The sequence below is a fragment of the Cydia fagiglandana genome, chromosome 2 (genome assembly GCF_963556715.1).
Source record: "Cydia fagiglandana chromosome 2, ilCydFagi1.1, whole genome shotgun sequence".
In the NCBI taxonomy this organism is placed as follows: domain Eukaryota; kingdom Metazoa; phylum Arthropoda; class Insecta; order Lepidoptera; family Tortricidae; genus Cydia; species Cydia fagiglandana.
The window spans coordinates 19,223,846-19,248,870 of NC_085933.1; the positions used below are offsets into that span (position 1 = coordinate 19,223,846).

Sequence of the window (25,025 nt, forward strand, 5' to 3'; positions counted from 1 at the left end):
ATTATATTCGAAGAAATTAAATTGTTTTAGTACGTGATCTTCTTAGGTTTAGGGAGGAATTTTAAAAAGCATGACAAGATGTAATTAAACTGAGGAACATTTTTTCTTACATCCAACTCCATGAACGTTACTCGCATTTATTCGGTTATTTAAAAAGATACAGGCGTTGAAAATTATATGATGAGCAGGTGAATGAAGTCCATGTAAGGTGAATGACAATAAAGTAACCCAGGTGATCGAAAACGGACGCAGGTTAATGACAACTATCGAAAACCTGTCAAAATGTTCATTTGAATTTATATTTTCATATTTTTTATTTTGAATTTACATGTTTTTCTTTGTACATGACGATCCTTATTAAATAAAATTCTGTATTTATATTTATTAGTCACTAACCTACTTCTACCGGGTGTGGCCTGTAATATGAGCAAAAAATTAAACTCTAGGCTGTACTCATCATACTGACCAACATTTGTTCAGTGACTTTTAAAAATAACTTGTGGTTTGATTTTTAATACACTTTAAAGTTTATTCTAAGACGCAATGTATTGCAAATTTTGTTATTTTTAAGGCGTGACAAGCAACGTTAATCACAATGATATGGCGCGGCGATGGCGTCCATTGAAGTTAATATTTATTTTGTATGAAAAATTAGGGAGTCTAAATACTTCATAATTTTTAAAAGTTGTGGAACAAAAGTGTCACCGTTTGAGGAGTAGAATCTATGTTTTAATTATTTGCTCGTGTTACAGGTCACACCCGGTATATTGTCGTAATTATCTGTCCATGATCTGACTAAATCATCAGAAAAAAAAATATCAATTGTTTATGTGGCATTCTAACAATCCCAATTAATAGTGCAAGGTACCTAACAGCTAAAAATTTATTTTTGAGAATCAGCCTTATGCAGGCTTTATTTTATACACTATCTATGCTAACAGTCCTCAAATTTATTTTCCAAGAAATAAAATGTAAAAGTGTCGAAAACGTATCAACACTAACGTCTACGTGAGTTCCAAGTTGGAATAAAGAGGTACTCTCAAAAGTTTCACCGAACGAAGCCGAGGCTAACGAGTCGACATTTGTTATCATTTGTTCTATACATCAACACTGAAGTTGTACAGATGACGTATAAGTATTCGTCAAAGTAGGATAAAAGGAATCATAGAATGGGACATTTCTAGAAAGTTTTGTTTTTTATAAGGTTTTATTTAACTTGCCCTGTTAGTATGTCCTCGTACTTATTTAAGTTTGTTAGCAACCTACTGTTAGTTAATGTGGGTCAAATTAATTTTGGAAGCTAAATTTTACCCACTTCCCGATTTCCGATAGAGCTGAAAATTTTTATACATATGTAAGTCGGGTGACAATGCAATATTATTGTACTATGGAGCTGATCTGATTGTGTTTAGGGTGTTTAGAATTGTCTCGATGACTATTAGTTGCCTGTGGCAAGAAAAGTACAGTCAGCGAGAAAAGTTTGTACCAATAATTATTTTTTTGCAAGAAACTTATTTAAATATACAAATTTATTATTACTTATTTCTGAAAACAGTTTTCCATTATGCTGACACCCACACTAGACGTGTAGCCAAATGTATCTTATTTTAAGTCTACGCAGAAGGGAATCGTTTCTATTAAAATAAGAGGAAGTCGTTTTATTGCGGAAATATATCGTACGTGTATAGGTGGTACACAAAGAATAGGCAGGTGTTATTGGGGTAATAATACTGTAAAGAAACCTGAGCCGTCCTCTTACATTTCCATTCCTACACATTTTTCTTTTTCACTCATTTATTTATTTTGGTTACGTGCCTGCTCCGTTTTCTACGCATTTGCAAAAAAAAATTAGAACATAATATATTATAATGTTATCTCACACTTGTGTATCTTTAGTGTAGAAAAAATGTGTATTTCACACAATTATCAATAGGTACAACACCATCAACAATTAAAGTTCTCCGTATTATGGCTACCTTCCTTCCTTGGAAATTGATGTAAGTAGGTAGGGTATAAGTAATTTATAATACGTATTATTAGCGTTTTCATGTAAACTCCGTAAAGTGTTGATATTTGGTCTTTGAAATCAATTAAAAAACCGGGCAAGTGCGAGTCGGACTCGCGCACGAAGGGTTCCGTACCATAATACAAAAAAAAAACAAAAAAAAGCAAAAAGAAAACGGTCACCCATCCAAGTACTGACCCCTCCCGACGTTGCTTAACTTTGGTCAAAAATCACGTTTGTTGTATGGGACCCCCATTTAAATCTTTATTATATTCTGTTTTTAGTATTTGTTGTTATAGCGGCAACAGAAATACATCATCTGTGAAAATTTCAACTGTCTAGCTATCACGGTTCGTGAGATACAGCCTGGTGACAGACGGACGGACGGACGGACGGACGGACGGACGGACGGACGGACGGACGGACGGACAGCGAAGTCTTAGTAATAGGGTCCCGTTTTACCCTTTGGGTACGGAACCCTAAAAACGAAACCAAATATTATCAATATTCATGTTTCACTTCACGGTGAAAGCACCTGCATAAGCAGAAAAGTATTCTTTCAATGTAAGCGTCTCAATACACCGCTTGTTGTTATTGCAGAGATTAATTCATCAGCACCGAACATTTGTAATTCAAATGAGGGCGAAGGGTCGCCGGCATTCGTCGAGAATGCTTTCCGCTTATCTTTTGATTGCAATTTTAACGAAAAAACATCCTTAGGGCTGCATTCAACTACAACCAATTTAATTTAATTACATTTAAATTTGAGAATTTCTTGCTTTTATTTAAACATATCGAAATGGATACCCCAGCATGCGAAACACACTAAATATTCGGTAGAAGGGCGTTTTCGGAAAAAAATATTTGGGTAAAATATCACTGTCCCACGACTTTGGTATACTTTTTTTACCGTCAAATACTGTTTTAAAGTGTACTACATGTATACAAAAATTGTAAAGTGATTTATTATCTGAGTATTTATGGTAAAAAAACTGATTAAATGGTACTTTAAAGTAAAGAAAATGTACAAAAACTGAAGAAAAGAAGATGATTTTTGAGTGTCCCATGCACACTTTGCATACTTTGGATCCAAATATTATATATCTGCCTCCTTCTAGGCCCGAACCTGGTTGTTGTGTGATAAGATCGTACCAGCCAAAATCTATTTAAAACCTTATTTTTTAGCACCTAAAGTAAAAATATGCATTAAAGTTTAATTTATTGTTGTCCTTCAAAATCGACGTAGTGGAAATTTCCACCAACGTCACGGAGTTTTTACCAACTTAGTAGCAAAAATCTACTAATATCATACGCATTTTTACATAATCGTAACATTATGATCCTATAATTACCCGGTGTTTAGGTTTTACAAGGCAATTGGGCTCGAAAAAAGCTAGTGTAGGTTGTGCGTCACGCTGTGCAGAAATTTGTTTTCCACAACGAACTGAATTAAACTGAACATAAGGAGCCAATTATAGACTAAATATTTATGAATTACGTTAGATTTGTATGTGTTGTATGATATGAAATAATTATAATTAAGAAAATTCAAACGATCAGACCGCTATTTCGCTTTATTAACCAACCGGCATGCCTACGTCACATCCAAAACGTTACGTGATGTATTAGTGGAACAAAAAAACGTGACGTATGGAATGAAAATGCACGGTTTACATGCCGTCATTTTAAGTTGCCAAAATATAGTAGGTAGAGTGATATTAAAAAGACACAAATAATTTTAATCTAGCTATATTCTTCTACCTACTCAACCTACCTACTAGTAATTACTTAGCACCAGTGGCGGCTCGACCTAAGAAACGCTGGCAGGCGCAGGTTATGCTTTCGACTGCAGCAGTATTGCAGTACGACAATACTGCTGACTGAAAATGTCAAAAAACTGGGCAGCAATATCTATTTTGATTTTGTAGCAGTAATGCAGTCGGCAGTATTGTCGTGCTGCAATACTGCTGCAGTCGAAAGTATAATTACTGCAGGAAATTTCAAAATCTGTTAAGTTAAACTATAATAAAAGGTATTAATTACTAAATTATTTAATTTAGTACAACATTAAGTACTAAATTAAGTAACTATTTTCCGCACATGTAAACCCTTCATGTAGTTCCTAAACGCGATATTATGGTCCATAACGTCACTTTGTCCTACTGTGGCTGTGATTGATTTTATTAGAATTTATATTAATTATTAGAATAATTGATACTGATTTCGATCTCATTTGCAAGAATAATATATGATAATTATTAAAAACAACTTTTTATAATACCTTTACCTTACGTTTTTTATAACAAAATGATTGCAAAGCAACAATTAAAACGAAAAATGTGACGTATTGGAAAGACTTCTTTAAATAACTTTAATGTAATACTTAGTATTGCAGTTGTTATTCGTTTTTAGAAAATTAATATTGTTTTGTACTTCAATAAATAAAAACTGGTTCACTTAAAACATTCCGATCTTCACTTAAAACCTGCCTAAAACTTGTAACGTAATGGATCGTCACATTGGCTGTCATTCAGTTTAAAGTGATTTATTAAGAATATAAATAATGTATATAGAAAGAAAGTAACATTTTCATAAAATATATAAATAGTAGATTTAATTCAACCCATTTTTAGTAAAAAAAATTTTTTTTTTGGTGTGTGGAATTCCATTACGTGACGGACTCTAATTCTAAAAACGCCCAGAAACAGTCTGACAATTGGCAGACATTAGCAATCGATACCGTTGTTTTCAAAGTAAAAATTCAACTCAGATTTTTTTTCATTCGAAAAACATTTTATTTCGAGGAAATAGCCGTCATTAATGCCTCTGTTCTTTTAAACTTGTTGTTTTTATTTCTTATATAAAAATTCTCTATTTCTCTTTGTTATACAATTTGTTCTTTGAATACGTTATTGGTTGTCTGTTTAATTATAATTATCTTCTGCCCCCGTTCATCTGCGTGGAATAATGATAATGATTGGTAAAAATACACTATGTTCCCGGACCTCAAACAATATACATAGTTGTATACCATATTCCATACCAAATTTTATCTAAACCGGTTCAGCATTATACGCGAAGAGGTAACATACAGACCTCAGGCAGAATTACGTCCAGATATAATGTTAGTAAGAATTTTGCTGAAAGTATGTACTAAACCCGTTTGGCGCTACATACCTGACCGACACATCGCTGTGCTAGTTTTTCTCAACAGCGTTTTTTTTGCAATGTGTTACAATATAATACATATATGTAAGTTTACCCTAGTTTACCCTCTGGGTTGTCAGATGGCAGTCGCTTTCGTAATACTAGTGCCTACGTCAAATCATGAGATTAGTTGTCAAGCGGACCCCAGGCTCCCATGAGCCGTGGCAGAATGCCGGGATAACGCGAGGAAGAAGAAGTTACAAGAAGAATTTCTTATAAGTACTACGAGTATATATACGGAGCGTGCACAGTTCTCTGTACAGTTTTATCCCCGGATCAAGACAATCGATACAAGCCGTGCCAGTAAAGCGAGTGGGTGTCGCTGCACTTAACATTATTTTCTCGTCGCTTCTACTTAGCTTACCAAAGATTTACGATGTAGCTAAGCGGTGAGAGAGGTCAAAGTGTACCTATGTGACCATTTTTATAAAACTTGCAGTAACAGTACGGCGTGAGATGAAATCGCTTACAGCTTACATCCGTGGCTTCCATGCTTAGCACATACTCAAAAAGTCATGCATGTGTTTGTTGACATGAGGTTGGTCAAACAAAACGACATACTTACGATTTTCACATCATAATTATTTTACGGACACTACAGAAAACTACTAGTATGAATACGTTGATTCTTGACGGTATTTGTAAAGGGGTCCACAGATTACCAGTTTGCCGGACGGTATCAGCCTGTCAGTTGTTTGGAACTGTCACGTTTTGCGTTTAACTGACAAGCTGATATCATCCAGTGAACCGGTAATCTGTGGGCCCCTTAAGATGTGAACATAAGCATTAAGCATATTGCAAAGAGCATTAAGTATGTCCAGTATAGATATATCACCGTTAAAACGCTGCCTCCGCCTCCGTACGCCGTAACGCCGTACATGGGGTAAGCAGACCCCAGGCTCCCATGAACTGCGGCAGAATGCCCGGATAAGGCGAAGATGATGATAGTTATATCACCGTTAGCAAAAACTTACCCTCCCAACAAACGGCAAGCCGGGCTTGTACCTCCTCCGCATGCTGTCAGCGAACCGCAGCTCGACGTAGTGCTGCTCACCGGCGGGCGCGGCCGGGGCCGAGCTCCCGGCGCCCGCGCCGACGGTCAGCTCGACGCGCGCCGTGCTGCCGCCGCAGCGCGCCTCGATCCGCCACGTACCGGCACGTGCGCCGTTCGCGAGTGCCGCGCTGAGCTTACGAACACCTGCAGGCAAATTCAAATAGCTTTAGGCGATAGTTTTTACAAGTTTCGGCTACAATTGGGAAATCCTGGGACTATTTGGAATGTCAAAATCTATCAATTTTAACTAAAAATAATAATTAGGTACCATCGAAAAATACTAACTAATACTGACTAATACTAATTACTTATACATGTTTCAATTCCAAGAAGGTATTCTGATATTATGAAAATATTCATATTCAAATCCTCATCGATATTTCAAGTAGTCCCATTGTTTCCAAGAAAAATCGTTAGGCGACGTATCTACCACCTACTCGTATTTATTTTTTACCTCGTGACAGAAATGGATAGGCTTTATGAAGGGTGAATTGTAAAAAAAATTGGTTAGAACTAGTACCTAGATTAATGACCCATGATTTGCCTTAAGTAAATTGATACTATTGAATATTCATATTGCAGTAGTTATGAATTACTAAAAGCAGAGACGACAGTTGTGCTTGTTGCTACGATACGAAAGTTTATGTTGTATTGTATGTATGTATGAATTTTAGTTTTTATTTCAATGCTTAGTTTATTTATGTATTTTGTTAATACTAATGTTCTGCTTTAATAAACATTGTATTGTACCTAATTCATGAACATAATATATTATTAAAAATTTATAGTAAACGCTAACACAATGGAATCAATTATGACCGAAAACTAGCCGGAATCCCTAGGAATAATTATTATTCAAGGTGTAGAAAAAGACATATTAAATAGGTATCTTAAGAACGGGTCACTCACGTATTTTAAGTCGAAAAACGCTGGACGTGTTTCGCGCGCGCGTTTTTCGACTTAAAATACGTGAGTGACCCGTTCTTAAGATATTTAATATGTCTGTGTCTCACGGATTTGTTATTAAAATTGTAGAAAAAGAGTTGAAAAAATTCACTTCATGCCGAAGACGATCGATGTATAAAACAAATGAAAACTCAAACACTGAGTGGCCAACTAGCGCAGTCGACTAAAAGCTCTAGTATAAAAGTGGGTCAACATTCAGCACTTTAGTTCATAGTCAACAATAACACAAATAGTTATCAAGCTAAGGGCCACTCTAGTACGACTGAACCTCGCCTTACAATATTACTATTGTAGTGTTGTCGTTAAATATACTCGAATAAAATATACGCCCTCCTGTTATCTCTCAAGCCTGACCTTTTCTCGGATTTCCCTTTACCATTCAATTTCTTTTATTCTCTTTCGTCATAAAGCTATAAATAAAGTTATTGGCGTATTATACGCATATATTTTGTGCTTCAGATTATTTTAAATAACCTCTCTTCTTAGGGTACCGTAGCCATATAGTTTTCATGTCCGCCTGTCCGTGTGTCACAGCCATTTTACTCGGAAACTTAATATATTTTAACAAAATTTGTTACGTCGGTGTATTTTGTAAGCGATACTTAGTTTAGAAGTAGAATTTCATTAAAAAAAAATGTTTGGTGGGAACGAGCTGGGGGTAACATTTCATCATCATTCTGAAAAATATTAATAACACTTCGTCACTGCTAAATCATAAAAAATAAGTATAATAAATTAAATGTTAGCTTTATATAGCCAATTAAAAAGAAGCGTGAATATCTTAGTTACGTCTTTACGATTATGTGTATATTCTAAATACTTCCGCCAACAGCCTCGTCTCGCTCCGGAAGGGAAATAAAACAAGGAAACTTAATTATTCTGTTTTATTATCAGACACAATTCCACTTATATTTAATGAAATCTTCCAGAGAATTGTATTTTACCGTCGATACGCTCAGAGCAAGGACCATTCATTCAATTTGATCGTTCAGTCCAGATAAATCCGTCGAGCCGAAGAATATGACCTTGGTTGTCAAATGTAAAATCAGTTCATATCTGGGCGTGAAATAGAACCAAGAGTTAAACTTAGTTATCATTTTAAAAGTGAAAGATGCCAACTATCATAATCCTAACTTCGCCCTACTTACTCCTAGAGGTCCACAATTATGACGCCAAACACGTAGCAAGAAGTTCCGTAGCGGGCTATCATCGCGTTAGACGGGCGAGTCGCGTTAAGGTTTGATTAATTACTTTTGTGAACCCTCTCAAAAGTCAGCTATAAATAATGGACGGCTCAAACTTGGACAGTGGTTATGCGTCTCTATGGTCACGTATCTTCTGAGGTTGTGGAGTATACGCGTCGCTACCTAGTGAATGTAAACTTGAATTGAGTCAAAAAAGCGGCTGTGCATATATTTTAGCAGTCCAGCTACTAAATTCAAATCAAATATGAATGCATCAAGTTCTTATCTATTTGTTTTGTGCTTTATCTATTTTGATGTGTGTGTATAATCGATTTAAATGCAGTGAAATCCGTCAATTTGTTTATAAATACTGATATTGAAAAAAAGCTAAAAATATTTATAGCTAAAATTATAGCTTAGTATAAATAGCTACGTTAGTTTTTGGTGCGGTATATTTATTAGAACTATCCAATCTATTCGTGGTTAGTACTCAAAAACTGAGGATGGTTTTTTTTTTAATCGCCCAAACAAAGAATAAATTGTGTACAAAGTTAATCTACACTTAAATTTTGAAGCCCATGCAAATTTACTTGGCGAGCAACAGATTTTGCGAGTAACAAGTCAATCGCGTGTCAAGGCGAAATCCAATCTATCATAATTTGACAGGGGTAGGCAGCGAGGTGACAGCGAAAGGCTTTTATGCAAGACTGTCACCTAGATCAATGAGAAATTGTAGGGCAAAAGTCAAAAATGCTATTTTACATGAAATAGGGACCATTTACGTTTTTAGACACATACTGCCGTATTCGAACTTCAAGATATTCACAAGAGACGACACGTACTAGATCCCTTCTAGATACGTTATAGTTTAGATATCAACTAGTTCTCTTTTGCAGCGCAATTCGGGCAACCAATGTCACTTTTACGTTAGATAGAATAAGATATCTATTAGATGTGAATCGGATCTCTAAGTCATATCCTGTAGAAATCGTTCAAGAGTACCTCCAGAATCGCGCAAATGTCAAATTCGACAGTTTAGATCTTAAACATATCGTTATCGTATCTTGGTGACGTCTAAAATATATCTAGTAGATGTCTATTTCAAAATCAGAATCGGGCGCAAAGTCTCAAATAGTAGTTTTTCATGAGAAAACACTGTCATTCAGTTCTTGTACCTGTTATGATTTTTCCAATCGTATTTTTAACAAATTTTTGTTGAATTTGTCTTTGTTTTTGAAATTTCATTTAATTACGTTGCAATTCAGTTTTACTTGCACTACAAAGGCGAGGAGAAGAGAGTTCTAATTTAACTTTCGTTGCAGGTTTTACACGTAAAACAAAAACAATTTGTGAATCTAAATAACTCCAAACGTGCGCGAAATCGGCAGCGAATAAAAGTTGGGAAGCAATTAGAAAGAATTGTTCACGGTTCGGATCCAAACTTGTATAAGTCAAACCTGTACTAAATGAACTATCGTAGTATCCAGGCCAATTCGAGTGTTAGTTATTCTGTCTATTTCCAATATGATACTGATCTCTCAGCACAGAACAATTAATAGTACTACCGTACAGAAAGGAAACTTCTTACAAAAACGAAGTTTGACAGCGGTTCAGGGTCGAATCATGCTGTCTCTTTCTAATATATGGCACTATGCCTTTCGGCTATTTAGGGTTGTCAAAAATCAAGTGATTATCTTATCTGTGGTCGTGCACGCTAAAGGAAGTCAAGTGGTGCCAACCCTAATAATTGCTCGGAGCAATGCTGAGCCGAGCGGAGCCGGTCAGACTGACAGGGCGGCACTCCCAGTCAGTCAAATCAATATCATATTGGAAACCAATTGAATAAGTAAAACTCGAACTGGCCTGTTAATCTATGGTAAATGCAATCCGTAAGGATCTGCTAAAAATGGTCTACCTACCGGGCGATCAAAATTGCAGTGTATTTGATCATTTAGAATTTAGATTGTCAATTAATTAACGTGCATTAAACATTTACCTACGAGGTATTTTTAAGCGCTAAAGACCCACAATACCGGTATTTTTTGTGAAGAGCGTCGGGATGATTCAATTTACTGCACTGTATTTTGCAAAACTATTACAGCATCTAGAAGAGGTCATGAAATTTCGCACAAATAAGAATTTGCTTTGCCTAAAAGAAAGTTACAAAATATCGTCTATTTTTACTAATCAATTTACTTAATGTCAAATAAACGTGTAATTTTTTACAATTATAGGTATTTGACATTTAACTTAATTGAGGTGCGTCCATTTCATTGTTACTATTTAATTTTATAGGTAAGTGCGGATCGTACTCAGCGTGTTATTACATACAACAGGAAATTACAACTGGCAAAATTCATAATCTTCTTGGCAAGTTCGCGTGTAAATATATTATATTCTCATTACACATATGTACCGGTTTCCGTAATTATTCGTGGAATTTGATTTAACAAGCAAAGCTGCCAACCGTATCCACCGAAGACCCATTTGCTAAAGTTTGTTTCCAACATGACACAAAACTATTTACTTTGAATAGTTACTTTGGACTTCGCTAGCTCATTTAAGGCGGCAAAGTTAATTAAGTTCCTGATAAGAATGGTTCGAAAGTGGTTTGCCGGCTGTCTTCAAACTTTACAGCCTGTAATTGAGAAAATTTTAGTCTCTCTACCCTCACCAAAAATTATATTATTCCGTGAGAAACTGATAGTCTTAGATACTTTCCGGCTATACTTACACATGGTTGTAACTATTTCACTCTGCAGGGTGAAGTGAGGTTGATATTATTTAATACATTTGAGAATAAAACAGACGACATTTTTTTTTTTGGCAAACAGTGTGAACTTTCCTCAGAACTTTTCTTTCTTTCAGTGTGAACTTTGGCATTAAGTCCGCCATTTGTACTCTTCATTTATTGTGCAATAAAGTTTAAATAAATAAATAAACTTTCAATAACTTTCTGGCAAGTGAACATTTGAGGTACATTCAAGCTGATTTAAATTCCTACCATCACACGGTAGACCAGTCTTCCCAACATGCCTTCTGGAAATCGAATCTGTCAAAGTCGAAAGGTCTCTAAGCTGTCAAGGGTACAAGAAAACGCTTTTAGTGTGAGAAAGATCACATCTAGCTGTTGTTTATGTAACGAGAGTTGCGAGCGCACATAAATTTTAAAATTAGGCAAATATTTAAATAATATTAGTAGTTAGTACTCGTAGTAGTAGTAAAACACTTTATTGTATAAAAGAAACAAAACATGAAGAACACACATCATTAGTACAAAGGCGAACTTATCCCTTATCACCTTAATAATAGGAAATGTTTACACTCGTAAAGCACTGGTAACATTATTTATATATATTAACTGCTTTTTAAATATCTAAAAATTCTCGCGCCCTTGCAGAGTAAGCATTACTACTGTATGTGACCTTTAAAGTGACCTCAAAGCTTGCTCTTCGCTTAATATAAATATAAGTACCTATAAGTACTTTTATTTTAACCTCCGACGCAAAACAGGGGTGTTATACGATTGACGCCAATGTCTGTGTCTCTGTCTGTGGCATTGTAGCTTTACAACGGATAAACCGATTTCGATGCGATAATTTTAACGTGAAAGCGAGTTTCCTTGCTGTGGTTCTTAGCTATGTCAGATAGAAATTTATCCAGCATTTTGGAGAGTTCTAGTCCAAAATAATGTAAGGATTGCATAAAACGGATTTTATGATGAGGGTAGGGGGTTTCTAGAATTATTAATTTAATAGTTATTAACCTAATAATTAGGATTTAATAATTAATTTATGACAAAGCAATGCCTAAATACATTATTTTCTTATACACATTATTATTCTTAATTGTTTGAAAACATCGCTTGAATTTTAAGATACAAACACTTGCCTTCATCCATGGACAGCTGATCCCATATGGCCACCTTGGTGCCGGCCGGGTCTCGCAGCGCCACGTACGCCAGCTCTCCCTGGACCAGGCGCAAGTCGTGGTCGAGGGCCAGAATCCAGAAAGTGACTGTAACAAAAATCAAATATCAATGCCCAATATTACACAAAATTGTATTAGTAACTAAGGGCTTCTTATATAAAGGACCCAATTTACGTACATCACCCTATGTGATGAACAGATCAGATGAAGGTTCTCACTGGGTCTTCACTAAATTTGTGCGTGAGAATCGCATCATACAGAGAGATGAGAGACGGATATAAAGTGGTGTGCAAAAATACCATGACTTCGATTACTCTGGAAAAAATAATTAATTAATTATTTATTACCAAGACTAGGAAAAAAAGAGCTCTTTTGATATAAGTATGTTCTTAACGATGAATCGATGATGCGATTAATACGGTGCGTTGGCGTAACTTTGGGAACGGGAGAGTTCCGAAAATACGTACATTTACCAGCAATAGTAGGTATGTTTCACAACGAGGGTCGCAAAACTATATGACGCGCTCTTATTGCGCTCCAAATAAGAACGTGTCAGATATGTTTGCGGCCCTTTTGTTTAAGATAGATATTATACTAATGCTGGTGAGTGCACGTACTATCTAGGTACTAAATTAGAAGCACTTTAAACTTTGGCAATAATCTCGTCTATAGTAAAATGGTTCTAAATGTTTTTTCTACTCGTGTATTTTTATCTGTCATTTACATAGTCACGAGCGAACATAGAAGGGCATACATTATTAATACTCCTTAAAAGTCTATAGTCTCTTGCCCAAAAAAGCACTTGTGTCGTTTTAGAGACATTACGATACGGTAAGCTAGTGTAGGGTCGCAGGTCGCAGGTGCCACATACCGGTACATTGCTACCAACGTGACAAACGATTGAATGCATACGGTTTTTATTTATTTAATAATATATAATTATATATACCGACTTATATTATTTATGTCATACAGCTACCATTTTATCGTGCTTTTAAAGGCAAACGAAAGAGACGCACCTTCGACTCGCGAAGCTATCTCATAGGGCCAATATAGGCGGACTGCAAGTAGCTACTGCAAACCGACTATCATCTGAATGGAAACTGCACACCGACTGCACGCCAATGTTGCAGTTGACGTGCAGTTCCTTTACAAGTTACAAGTTGCAGTCAGGTTGCAGTCTATCTGTACCGGCTTTAATAATTCACTAGGTACTTATATTTTCTTGCAGAGAGATAAATCAAGTACCATTGAGGCAATTTTTTTCCTGATCATCTGGACTGGACTGACTTTAGGTTCTATAGCGTAGCCTGACCTCCAAGATTATATTCCCACCGCAAACTTCGAAACTTATGTCTCGTTTATCTTGCTTTATCACTCGAATATGTAAGAACAACAAAATGAGACAAATATATGAAACTTACGATGTTCATGTTGACCTCTCGTTTTATTGTCAACGTTCAGGTTTAAACAAACTTGTGAGGTCGTGAATTCTTATGTCTCAGTGATATTTTTGAGCGTTTAAATGCGACTATGTGGATCCAGCATTTGCCGCTTATTTGGTTCTTCTATTGCACGCAAGATGTCAGTACTAGAGAGGATTTGAAAATACATACTTAAGTTGTTTAGTGCGACTTGATTATATACGAAAATATAAGAATAATACCGTAATAATCATTTACGAAATCCAATAACTTTATATGTTAGGCATGCGAAGTGATCTAAATAGTTAGAAAAGGAACCCTAGATGAGTGACATTTTTTAGTTCCAACTTACGCCGCAGTGCATGATCAAAATAATTAACAGTATCTTCCCTAGATACTTTCGGCCAATGGTGTCATATAAGAAATTAATGCTAAAATTAACACCTTCCAAATAATTTATGTCTCATTTATATATAACAGTTGTAAAAATGCCTATTCTGCTACAAAAGCTCCATCTAGTGTCAGGTAGAACAATCAAAGCGGCATTTACCACAATGAATTAATTAATAAACTAGTTATATCTCCGCCCCTGCAAGCATTTAAGTGTAAGTCTACTTTTCTAAAAATACCTTATAAAAATGGCTTTTAATTGTTATATATGGCTTGTGTATACAAGCAAGCTTAAGTGTTTAATTACAGTTTTTTTAATTCAAGCATATGTTTAATCAATTAATTCCAGCCCTTTACGTACTTAAACGTAGGTATTGGTACACAGAAGTGTACCATTTCTCATGGTTTTTCATATAAAACACCTAACAACTAGCTACATTACAAGTATACTGTAAAAAACGAGTTTATATGCGTCACACTTTTTTTTAAATAGCTCAGTCCCTGCACGTTATCCAAAGTTGGTGTCATACAATAAATTAATGCTATGTGTAAGCCCTTTCAAACGAGATATGTCTCATTAGTATACATCCATGGGACAAATTGCCCATTCTCCTTTGTACTGAGTTCATTGCTACCAACATAATAAAAAAAACTTTTTTTGGTATCATCACTATTGGAAGGTGGACTTCTAGGGCCTGTAACACACTTATACCCTACAGCACCACGACCCTGGTGCGGTGCGGTAGTGTGTAACGGCTTCAAAAAAAAAACATAACCATAGACATTACTTGTTTGTTTTTACGTTTCCCGCCTTTCCCGGTAATTTGTTGTTCTTTGAGTATATATTTTATTATTATACTTTGCGTTACTATTTGTTTTGCGTTCATAAAAAGTGTTGAAAATGGACAAAGAGGACAACATTGTTTCTACACTTGAAAAAATATACGCTACAGCACAAGCAGCGACCGAAAATTTGTTGCCTGAGTACTAAATCGCAGCACCTATACGACAAATCTTATGAAAAGTTCATGGCGTGGAGATTGGAGCACAAAACTTCGTCATTCTCGGAAAACGTCTTATTGGTGTATTTTCTAAGACTAATTGGAAACACCGGATCAGATCTATCTTTTAAGCAAGGTTGGTATATGTTATAAAAAAATTTGATTTAGGGTACACAGTACAACGAGCTGTATTTATGTACATTTTATATTTTTGCATTGAAACTGAATATTATTTAATTCTCCTTTTTCTTGTTACAGGTTGCAGTAATATTTGGTATTATGGGTGCTTGTCGCAGACAAGAGCTACATACATATAGTAATACCTACTATCCAAAAATTACATTGACAGTTTCATAAATAAAATTTTGTTTATAATTTTTTGTATTTTATTTAATATTGCCTACTCATAGAAAAATCATTGTATGCAACGTTGTATAAGTAGTCAAAAAATGCTCATGGCGTATTTATTAACAATGTTCGCCTTCGGCTCACATTGTTACCCACGCCACTCACATTTTTTGACCCCTCTTATAAAACTGTCGCATAAAATACTATATCGTTAGAATGTAATCTACTTAAAAAAATATTTTATAACCAGTAAAAAAGGACTGTTGTAGTGTGCGGATTCATATTAAAATAAAGATTGGGGTTTTTAAGAATATTAGGTCGATGTGGTAATACTCTTAAAAAAACTCTTACAAATAAAAAAATCTTATATCGACCATATTTATTAACCAAACCACTACCTATATTATTTTCTTCACTGAAAAGTTTTGCCTCATATCAATTTGAGGATTCCCATAAACATCTGAGCTGCACAGGACATAAAAGACATCGTAAAACCAACATAAAGCAAAACAAAAATTAATGACTCAGAGAACGTAAATCGTAAAACAGCGGCTCGAGATTGTTACACGGCGTAATTAATTATTTAAATATTTACTTGGCGCAAATATTTTCCTTTTTTGTACCCTCTCTTACGGTTACGTATTACAAATCCTATAATGATAAATTAAGTCCTATAGTGTCGTATAGAACCCTCGCGATGGGAGCAGCAGGCAGCCATACGAACGGAATGGCGGGCAGCAATTAATGCCAACGTAAATGATTTTGAATCACGACGGCGCTTAGAGCTGGATCCCATGCGCGATGAAGTAAAAGCCAGACCACCTGCGGCAATACAATATAATTACTCAAATGGTGTGCTCACATGCCCGCAATGTTCGCGAACTTTTAGTAACAAGATCGGCTACGTCAGTCACTTGCGGGCACACCAGAGACAGCAACGGAGTTGATAGCAGTCGCCGTGGCCGAATCGGCCGTGGAGTTAGTTAGTTAATGATAAAGTTATGTCAATTATTTTTACTGGTGTGTATTTTATACTTGAATGAATTTGTCAAATATTCACATCGCGAAATATTGCTAGGGGCACTAAGAACACTCTGTATTTGTACCTAATTTCGATAGCATATAAATATAGAAATTATATGTATACAATTTAGTTGGAATAAAGTAAAGTATACAAAAGCTTGAAGCTTATGATGCACATATTAAATTTGAATTTACGTTTCAATAGATAAGTATGTACACCGTGTAAGCTACAGTTGCAAAACACAATGCCAAATTCAGATCGTCCGTAGTACCATTCATTACTAAACGGTACAAAAGCAGTTTCCATAATGTACGGGGTATAATTAATTATACAAAGTTACCAGTAGGTACCCAAGTTGGACAATAAACAGAAAGTTCCCAAGGTCCAAGTTTCGTAACGATTATGGGAATTTCGGCGGGATAACGTTTTTGCATGCAAGCTAACGAGGTATTCAGTAAGACGAACGGCCCGCGGTGAGAATTTACCTAGTTTCAGACTCAAATTGGTTTGCATGAAATGCATGGAAAGTATTAACCGGTTTCCGTGCTCGCTCGGTGAATCTAAACCTGCATCACTTGGAACAGCTATGGTGAATTGTAATCACTGCATTTAAGATGCAAATGTGTTGTATGTGCAAATGTTTAGTTAATAGGTTTGTATATTGACGAAATAAACCATAATAATAGAGTCTGTACTCATAGTAAGTGTTTCATCTGTGATCGACAGTTTCATCAAACGCTCAAGAAATAATTCGTCAAAATTTTTTTCTCTACGAAAATTTTTACCCTACCTGACGGTCGCTGTAATTAATGAGTACTTTGATCTTCCTGCACTTGAAAGTGGTCAACATGTATAAACATGTAAGAGTAATGCTAAAGACGAGACGACGAGAGCAGAACTATATAGTATGCATCCTCATTCATAAAATTATTGATTGTAGAAGAGTTTTAAAGTCTCAGATAAATTCGTGCTTCAAATATGTCAGCTCGTTGACTAAAGAGTGAAAGAGTGAAAGAGAGTGGTTGCCAAAATGTTGATATTAGACAATATAGCAACAACACAATATATACACAGTGCAGTGCAACAACTTTTTAGACTTTACAACTATCACTTCTTCAATCAATAAATCTATGATAATTATAAACTCACTTGTCTCCCCAGGCCTGTAGTGGTGCCTAGCGGGCCTCACGATAACATCCCTGACGGGGCCCAGAAGCCGAATGACGCTGTGGCTCTTCGCGGTGCACTCGTCGTTGCCCACGCACCCCACGGTGGTGTGGAGGGTGCAGTGAGTAGCTGGGGATAACGGTATCTTCAGCGGGATGATGCCGTAACCTGAAACAAATAACTTTGTTGAAAAAAAGGTTGTGCCTTTTGGATCACGCAAAATGGAGGGTGTCGCACCTTATTTACTTAGAAAAGTTACATACCTAAATGCCATTTATCTTTTATATATCGACATATTGAAACACACATTATTGTTATTGAATGAAAATTATATTTTCTGGCAATGTTTGCATAAGATGCACGTAAATATACAAAGATAGCATTCTTCTGGGTTAAAAAAGCAAAGTTGAACAACTCGTATTCCTTTCCACAATATAATAAGTCTACCTCTAATGGCATCTAGTTCGCTTAAGTGCTACGAGATCGAGCAGACATTTTTAACATCTTTTCCATTTGGAGATGCACCAAGTGGTTTTATTATCGAATAGCCGCATTCGCTGCTTAAATGCAATGTTCTCAATATTTCAGTGGCATTAAAGTTTACTTTTCGTTTTATGTTTGAGGAAGAGTTTAAGTAAGTACGATAGTTATCAGAAGCGCATTATGTATAACAAATTAAATTGAAAATAATAGTGACTGCCAGAAGTTAATTCTTTTTAAATCCTCGTAGAAATATTAGATTCATGTTATCATCTATCAAGGTACTTATTATTCATGTCACATGTCACTAAATTAATGAAGAATCCGACAAAAAATAATTGATGCACAAAGATAAAATGAAGCTACATGCTACGAAGTAACGCTACGAGCGTAGCCCAGCGCGAATAAGTTTAATTGTATGTCGGAAAAACTATAAGAATATATAAAATTATGTAGATATGCAATATGTATGCAGGGGTGCTAAACTTATAGTTTAACTGTCTGTACTTTGGCGGCAAGTAAAAAACATTACAATTTACCTACAACATTAAACATTTTATGAAAATTGGTACGTAGTTTCGAAAAATATTTATTTACCTACCCTTTAAACGTTATGCAGGTCGTAAAGCTAAAAGCAGGCCCTAAACTCCACAAACCCCAATTGTAATTAAAATCAAACTAAATCCTTACTAAATTAAACGCAGCGTCGCAGTGACAAAAGTATTACCGCGGAAGCCAGTCATTAGGACGTAAATTACCTGAATCTTGGAGGAGAAAACAGCTAAGAAAGGTTGGTTCAATAAATTTATATAAGTTAAGTACCTGTTTTATTTCGCAATTATAGAAATAAATACGAGCATTACTGAATGTAACTGCAAATGTAATTGAATTAGTGCCCTTGTCAAATAACCCTTGTATTTAACTAGGTACCTACAATTGTTATCTGAGTTCATGTTTTGTATAAAATATATTATTACCGTAAATCGGGGTGAGTAGGTTTCGCGGGGAGAGTTGGGATATGAATGAGGAGAGAAGGTTTGAGAGAGGGGTGAGAAGGGATTTTATGGCTACTGCTACAAAAATAATGTATTCCAATGTAAAATGGGGCTATAGTAATACGCATAATAAAAAAAAAACGATCCAACAATCTTCCAAAATCACCTTTGTATGAAAAACCCTCTCACCCCAAATACGAGGCACTACGGGGTGAGGTGGGTTTTCCTCTTTATCGTCAAAGTTATAAAATGGAACTACCCAAAATAAAATAAGTACAAACTAAAATACAAACGTCCGAACCACTATACACCATTCAGTTTTCACATGTAAAAATAAATTATTAGGTATCAAGGTTTGAAAGTCAAATTTCACCCAACTCACCCCATTTTACGGTATTGTACATAGATATTTGAAGTATGTAAAAAATAGCATATATTCAAACCAACGCGTAAATTAGACTTCAGGAGAGATATGTATTAATATCCCTAATCTTTTTATAACAAGAAATTAAAATTTAAATCGGGCTCCATGACCTTCGAGGGTAAAAGACTGATTAGAATACACAAAATAAAAACCGATTTTAAAAGCATGTCGCGAATTACTATGAATTTTAAATTAATTAAAGTGAGATTGCTGTAGGTATTCAATGTTTGGGGCAAGATGAACCAATTCCACCCGCTTTCTCAAAATCACCGGAGCTTGAATGATACCTATTCCTGCTCCGCGAAACGGGGATATTATCTTCCTGTTTGCTCTCGGGATTGCGGAATTACTATTCGAAATTGTATTAATACACTATTTGCTAACTAAGTAATAAAACGTAGAGATATTGTTGTCGGGTATATAACTACCAATAATACACCCCTTCTTTTTTATTAGCTCTGCGTATTGTTGAACGAACATTTATTTTCAAAATAATATTTTTGTGACTCTTGAACTGACGTGTAGGTTTAGACTATAGAGCGTAGTGATTAGTTCTGCGAAAATAGCAAGCGGTGAAATAATAAATACATTACAAATCTAATTTCACAGCGGGGTTGGTTTTTCAGTGTATTAACATACCTGTAGGTAATTAATTTATATTCACATACATTTCTTCTTTTTCGGGGGATTGATTGAGAGAGTCAGCAGTAGCAGAAGTAACTAAGCGGGCGAGATGTTCAAAATAATCTGAACACAGCTTTATTTTTTAGAGAGTAAGAGCATTTATAAATCATTGTAAACACTTCACCTGTTTACCTATGTATGACACTACATTCTATGTTCTCGAGCTGACCTGTGAGGTACACTCTTCACTTCATAAACGGTGCATTACATGAAAATCTAAGTGTTCTCGAGCTGACCTGTGATAACCACGGAACACAAAGGAAGCTGGGTTAATTTCGCACTGCATGGGTGATTCGATTAGAGTAGCAACGCGCTCCACTGCGCTTTAATCTTGAAGGCTAATTAATCTAGTACAAGGAATATAACCTGGTTAGACTAAGCAGTAAAAAAAAAAAGGTTAGCAGTGAATACTAAGAGATGTTAGCTTACAAGGTGTAACAAAAATATTGTGGATCCGTTTAGGGCATATTCGATATCATGTTTTGATTAGGAAAAAGTAGACAAAAAATTAGACAAAAAAAAACTATGGGGCAGGTGGTCCAAGACGCCCAACCCTCCATAATCCATTCAAAGTTCAAAAAATTTAAAATATACGTATGTACTTACAACAAGGTACTACGATTTTTTTAATTGTGTATTTTACAGTACATATGGCGCTACTTTACCGCACTAGTGCGATAATTAGCACATGACATGACTTACGGTTCGATTCTGAAAATGAATTAGATCTCTACTAGACCTCAACAAGTTACGATATGGATAATTCAAAGATATTTGTAAGATAGATATGTCAAACTTGACGTTTCCGCGATTCTGGAGGTCCTCTTGAACGATTTCGACAAGTTATGACTTAGATATCCGTCACATCTAGTCGATATCTAATGTAAATCTAGTTGATCTCTATATCGTCTCTAGATCTTGTGATTATCTCGTTTCCCGAATACGCGTGTATGTCGAAAATTTAAAGTGTCATGTGTGCTGTAAAATGTTTTATGACAATATATATATATATATATATATATATATATATATATATATATATATATATATATATGTAATAATTATGCAGTCTAATTAGGTACTTAGGTATCTGCTTACGTTTATTCACATTACTTTTAAAGTCTTAAAAAGACAATTAATGATGCTTGTAAAACTATACTTTTGCGGTTATTAAATCATAATACAAATGCTAGAATTACTGCCAACAGCAAGTGCCAAGAACAAGATTGAATTAACTTATTAACTGTACAAAATAGAAAAATATGCATAGCAGATAAAAATATTCCTCGCTCACTTTATGATAATTGCACCTAACTGAGTTTGGAACTAAAATACGTTAGAATTTTTTAACAGTTTATATGTAAATGATTATAAGCTTAAAGTACCTAGGCTTCATCTAGGGTTCGTTTACATAATGTTACTGAATTGAGCAATACTATGCGTATACGACTATAGAAGAAGAGGTAAAATTACTATGGATAAATTTAACTACACCTACACACCTACAAAAATATTTCAGCACTGAGGTAATAATAATATTCGTTTTACCGCTATTAAAATATTTAATATATAAATATTTGTAAGTAATTGCAAGAATAGTCCATTTAAACTATTAAAAATTCTACCTGAATTTGTTCTTACCCTTTTTCAGTTTCCCATTATTTAAAAATAATGAAATAATATATATTTTTTAATTTCTACATTGGTATACTTGAAAATCTCTTGCAAAGAGCGAGCATGACGCATATATTTTTAATTAATTTACAGTAATAAATATTTAAATTGGGTTTGTAGGTATCAGTATGTATTTAAATTATCTTTCGCAATCTGATTACCTACTACTACGTGTGTCATATAAATAATTATAACAGGAATTAAAAATTATTAATAATCTATCCTACTTCTTTTGCTCTTGTACCCTCGATCCCCTCAAGATGGCGCTTGGCTATTTTATTAGACTAAGGAAAGATATTATAAAGTTAGGTCATTTATGATATGAATATAAAAGTAAAAACCAAGGCATTCCTTTATAAGTCATATGTATTTATTACAACACTATTAAGTAAATATAAAACATTAAATTAGCTTACAAATAATAATACAAACTATCTCTAAACTAAATAAACTTAAAATAAAAAGCCTATAAATAAAAAACGTCCCCCAAGTCACTGCCGATGGGCAGTGTGCCCAGAAGACTGGCCGCATTGCCACGTTGTATGGCAATACTTATGCGTTGAGCAAAATACTGGCCAGCCCTCTGGTCTCCTGCGGCATCTATAAGGCGCTCCGCTAAGGCCCTGTATATACGGCGCGCGCTTGGCCCCCACGGCCCCAGCGTTTCGACCCCAAACGCCTCAAAAATATAACGACTGCCAAGGGTGGCATATTTGCGGCGTTTGAGGTCTTCTGCCATAGGTATTCCTTTTAGTTTTAAATTTCTTGATTATGTTAATTTCAGTACAAACATAAAATGGTAAGTATTATATGTACATGTATGTATAAAATAGGGATCTATAATCGTTATAGAGCATAATTTTATTAGTATCATGTTCCGACAAGGAAAAAGTAAAAAGAAACCCGACTGCAGCGAAACGTGCCGAATCTAAAAATAAAACTAACCGCACTAAATATAATAAAATATTAATAACTACTATTTGCTCGCCGGCGACGGTCCGCTCCTTAGCAAACACAGTTAAACCTGCTTAAATATATCGCGTCGTCACTTGTTTTTATCCGAAATCCACTCATTGTTTTTTTTTGGTTAAATTGGACTACACGGTATTAAATCGGTGTATACCTACTGGTAGCAGGGCCTAAGCTGTGGTCAGGGCCGCAGAGTGAGAAACCGACGCCAGGCTTGGCTCACTTCCCGATTTCGTCGCTTGCTACAGGCAGCTAAAAGTACATTCGTTTCACACCAATTTTGGTGGCTAGCCATAAGCCGCGCGTGGCGCTCTCGCCATCTAGCGGCCATATCTGTCCTGATCGTAACAGACGCGTTTTGTTACAGAGTAAGTCTTCTGTACCTACTATTATTTATTCTGTGCCGACACACTACTTACATCATAATTCTTATTGTGATTGAAAATCTACTGCAAAATCTTGTATCACTTACAACTTCTTCCATTAGCCTTCTCCGCAAACTTCCTCACAATTTGTCTCAGCTACTCTCACGGCACGTGAATCTGTTTTGTCCTCGAAATAATTAGAAAAGTATCCGAAACTCAGTTTTGAATCCAATTTAAACTTTCGCGGAGGGCATTGCCTAATGACTATTTAAAGACATTCTACTAATCCCGTTCTTGACATACCGTTAACAATATGTACCTAGCTAATATTGATTGTCAATTATAAATAAAGTTTTTTAAATTAAAATAGGTAGCTCATTTGATGAACTAGACATTGGAACAAAGAAGTTTGATGAAACAAAAATCGTATTACATGCATACGTAACTAAACGTAATGGCCAGAAATCACTGAAATGTTAGATAAAACCCTAGAAAACAAAAGCGGGTGATCAAAAGATTGAACGGTTACGGATAACTCGTGTAGGGGCTTTACATTGAAGAAGGTGATCTACCGAAGATAATCGGCCCGATTCGGGAAATGAATTAGAGACTCACTAGATATGAAATAGCAAAGATATGTGACATTCCACTGCAAAAGGTACCTTAAGGCGTCTGGTGCCGCGATTCGGGAAATGGATTAGAGATTCGCTCGATATGATAAATGAAGATATGTGACGTTCCAAGGAAAAAGGTACCTTATGGCGGTTGGCGCTTACGTCGCATAGCGCAGCAATAATATTGGAGCAGCGTTAATAATAGCGTAAGCGCCAACCGCGATAAGGTACGTTTACCCAAGGGACGTCACATATCTTTACTATATCTTATCTAGTTAATCTCTAATTCACTTCCCGAATCGCGCCGAATGTATTGTGTTACGTGTTCATATGTGTTCTATATTTATATTAATTCAATATATTAAATATAAGAATTGTGTTATTCTATTTCAAATTTTCAACCACCCAACCCGTTTTTACCTTTTACCAAATGGTAATAAGAAATTTAAAATCAAACCAAAATGATCATCTCACCTCAATTATAATATGAACAGCTACGAGCAAGAACAAGAACTGGCATAAGAAAACCATTACGCGTTTCAAGACAGTACTTCAATCGAGAAAAAAAAAACTACAGACTGAACGAGCAGACCGCTTGCCAGCGAACCAAAGGGAGGGTTTAAGAGTTTTTATTGCGCAAAAAAGAAAGGCTCGCAAAACGCAACTCAATAGCCGAGAGTGTACTTAACTCCACTACGTGTGAATTCGGAAATAATTTAAAATTCATTCAGAGTTCGGGATGAATTAATAATTATCATGGTAGGTACATCTCTGTTTTTAATGTCGTTGTCGTTATATCACGGCCTTTAAGCGCAACGAATGTTAATTATCACTTGATTTAATTATACAGTTACGTACTTTTTTAATGTAGACGTTTATGGAAAACCTTTTCGTTACTTTACTTTTAAAAACGTATAAATATTAAAGTTGAAATGGTATTCAGATTGAACGTGACCTGCTTTCCGTGCAAGTCATGTATTTCGGTATGTCTACATAGGCACATACTTACAGCCTACTTTAAGCGTTAATATCTCCTAAATACAATGTTATCTACCAATTGTAAAGTGTCATTCAATAGAACTTGCTAATTATGTAAACAAAAGTTACTAGTAAATTGACA

At 35.3% G+C, this 25,025-nt stretch overlaps 1 protein-coding gene across 1 annotated transcript in view; it reads right to left on the reverse strand.

The window, feature by feature from the left end:
- LOC134678268 (C3 and PZP-like alpha-2-macroglobulin domain-containing protein 8) overlaps window positions 1-25,025 on the reverse strand; it is a 115,992-nt gene that overhangs the window by 65,850 nt on the left and 25,117 nt on the right. Inside the window, exons 3-5 of the mRNA XM_063536755.1 lie at window positions 17,683-17,868; window positions 12,308-12,433; window positions 6,187-6,410 (exon numbers count right to left, since the gene is read on the reverse strand). Coding sequence (XP_063392825.1) covers window positions 6,187-6,410; window positions 12,308-12,433; window positions 17,683-17,868 — 536 coding nt within the window. The remainder of the gene's footprint in view (window positions 1-6,186; window positions 6,411-12,307; window positions 12,434-17,682; window positions 17,869-25,025) is intronic.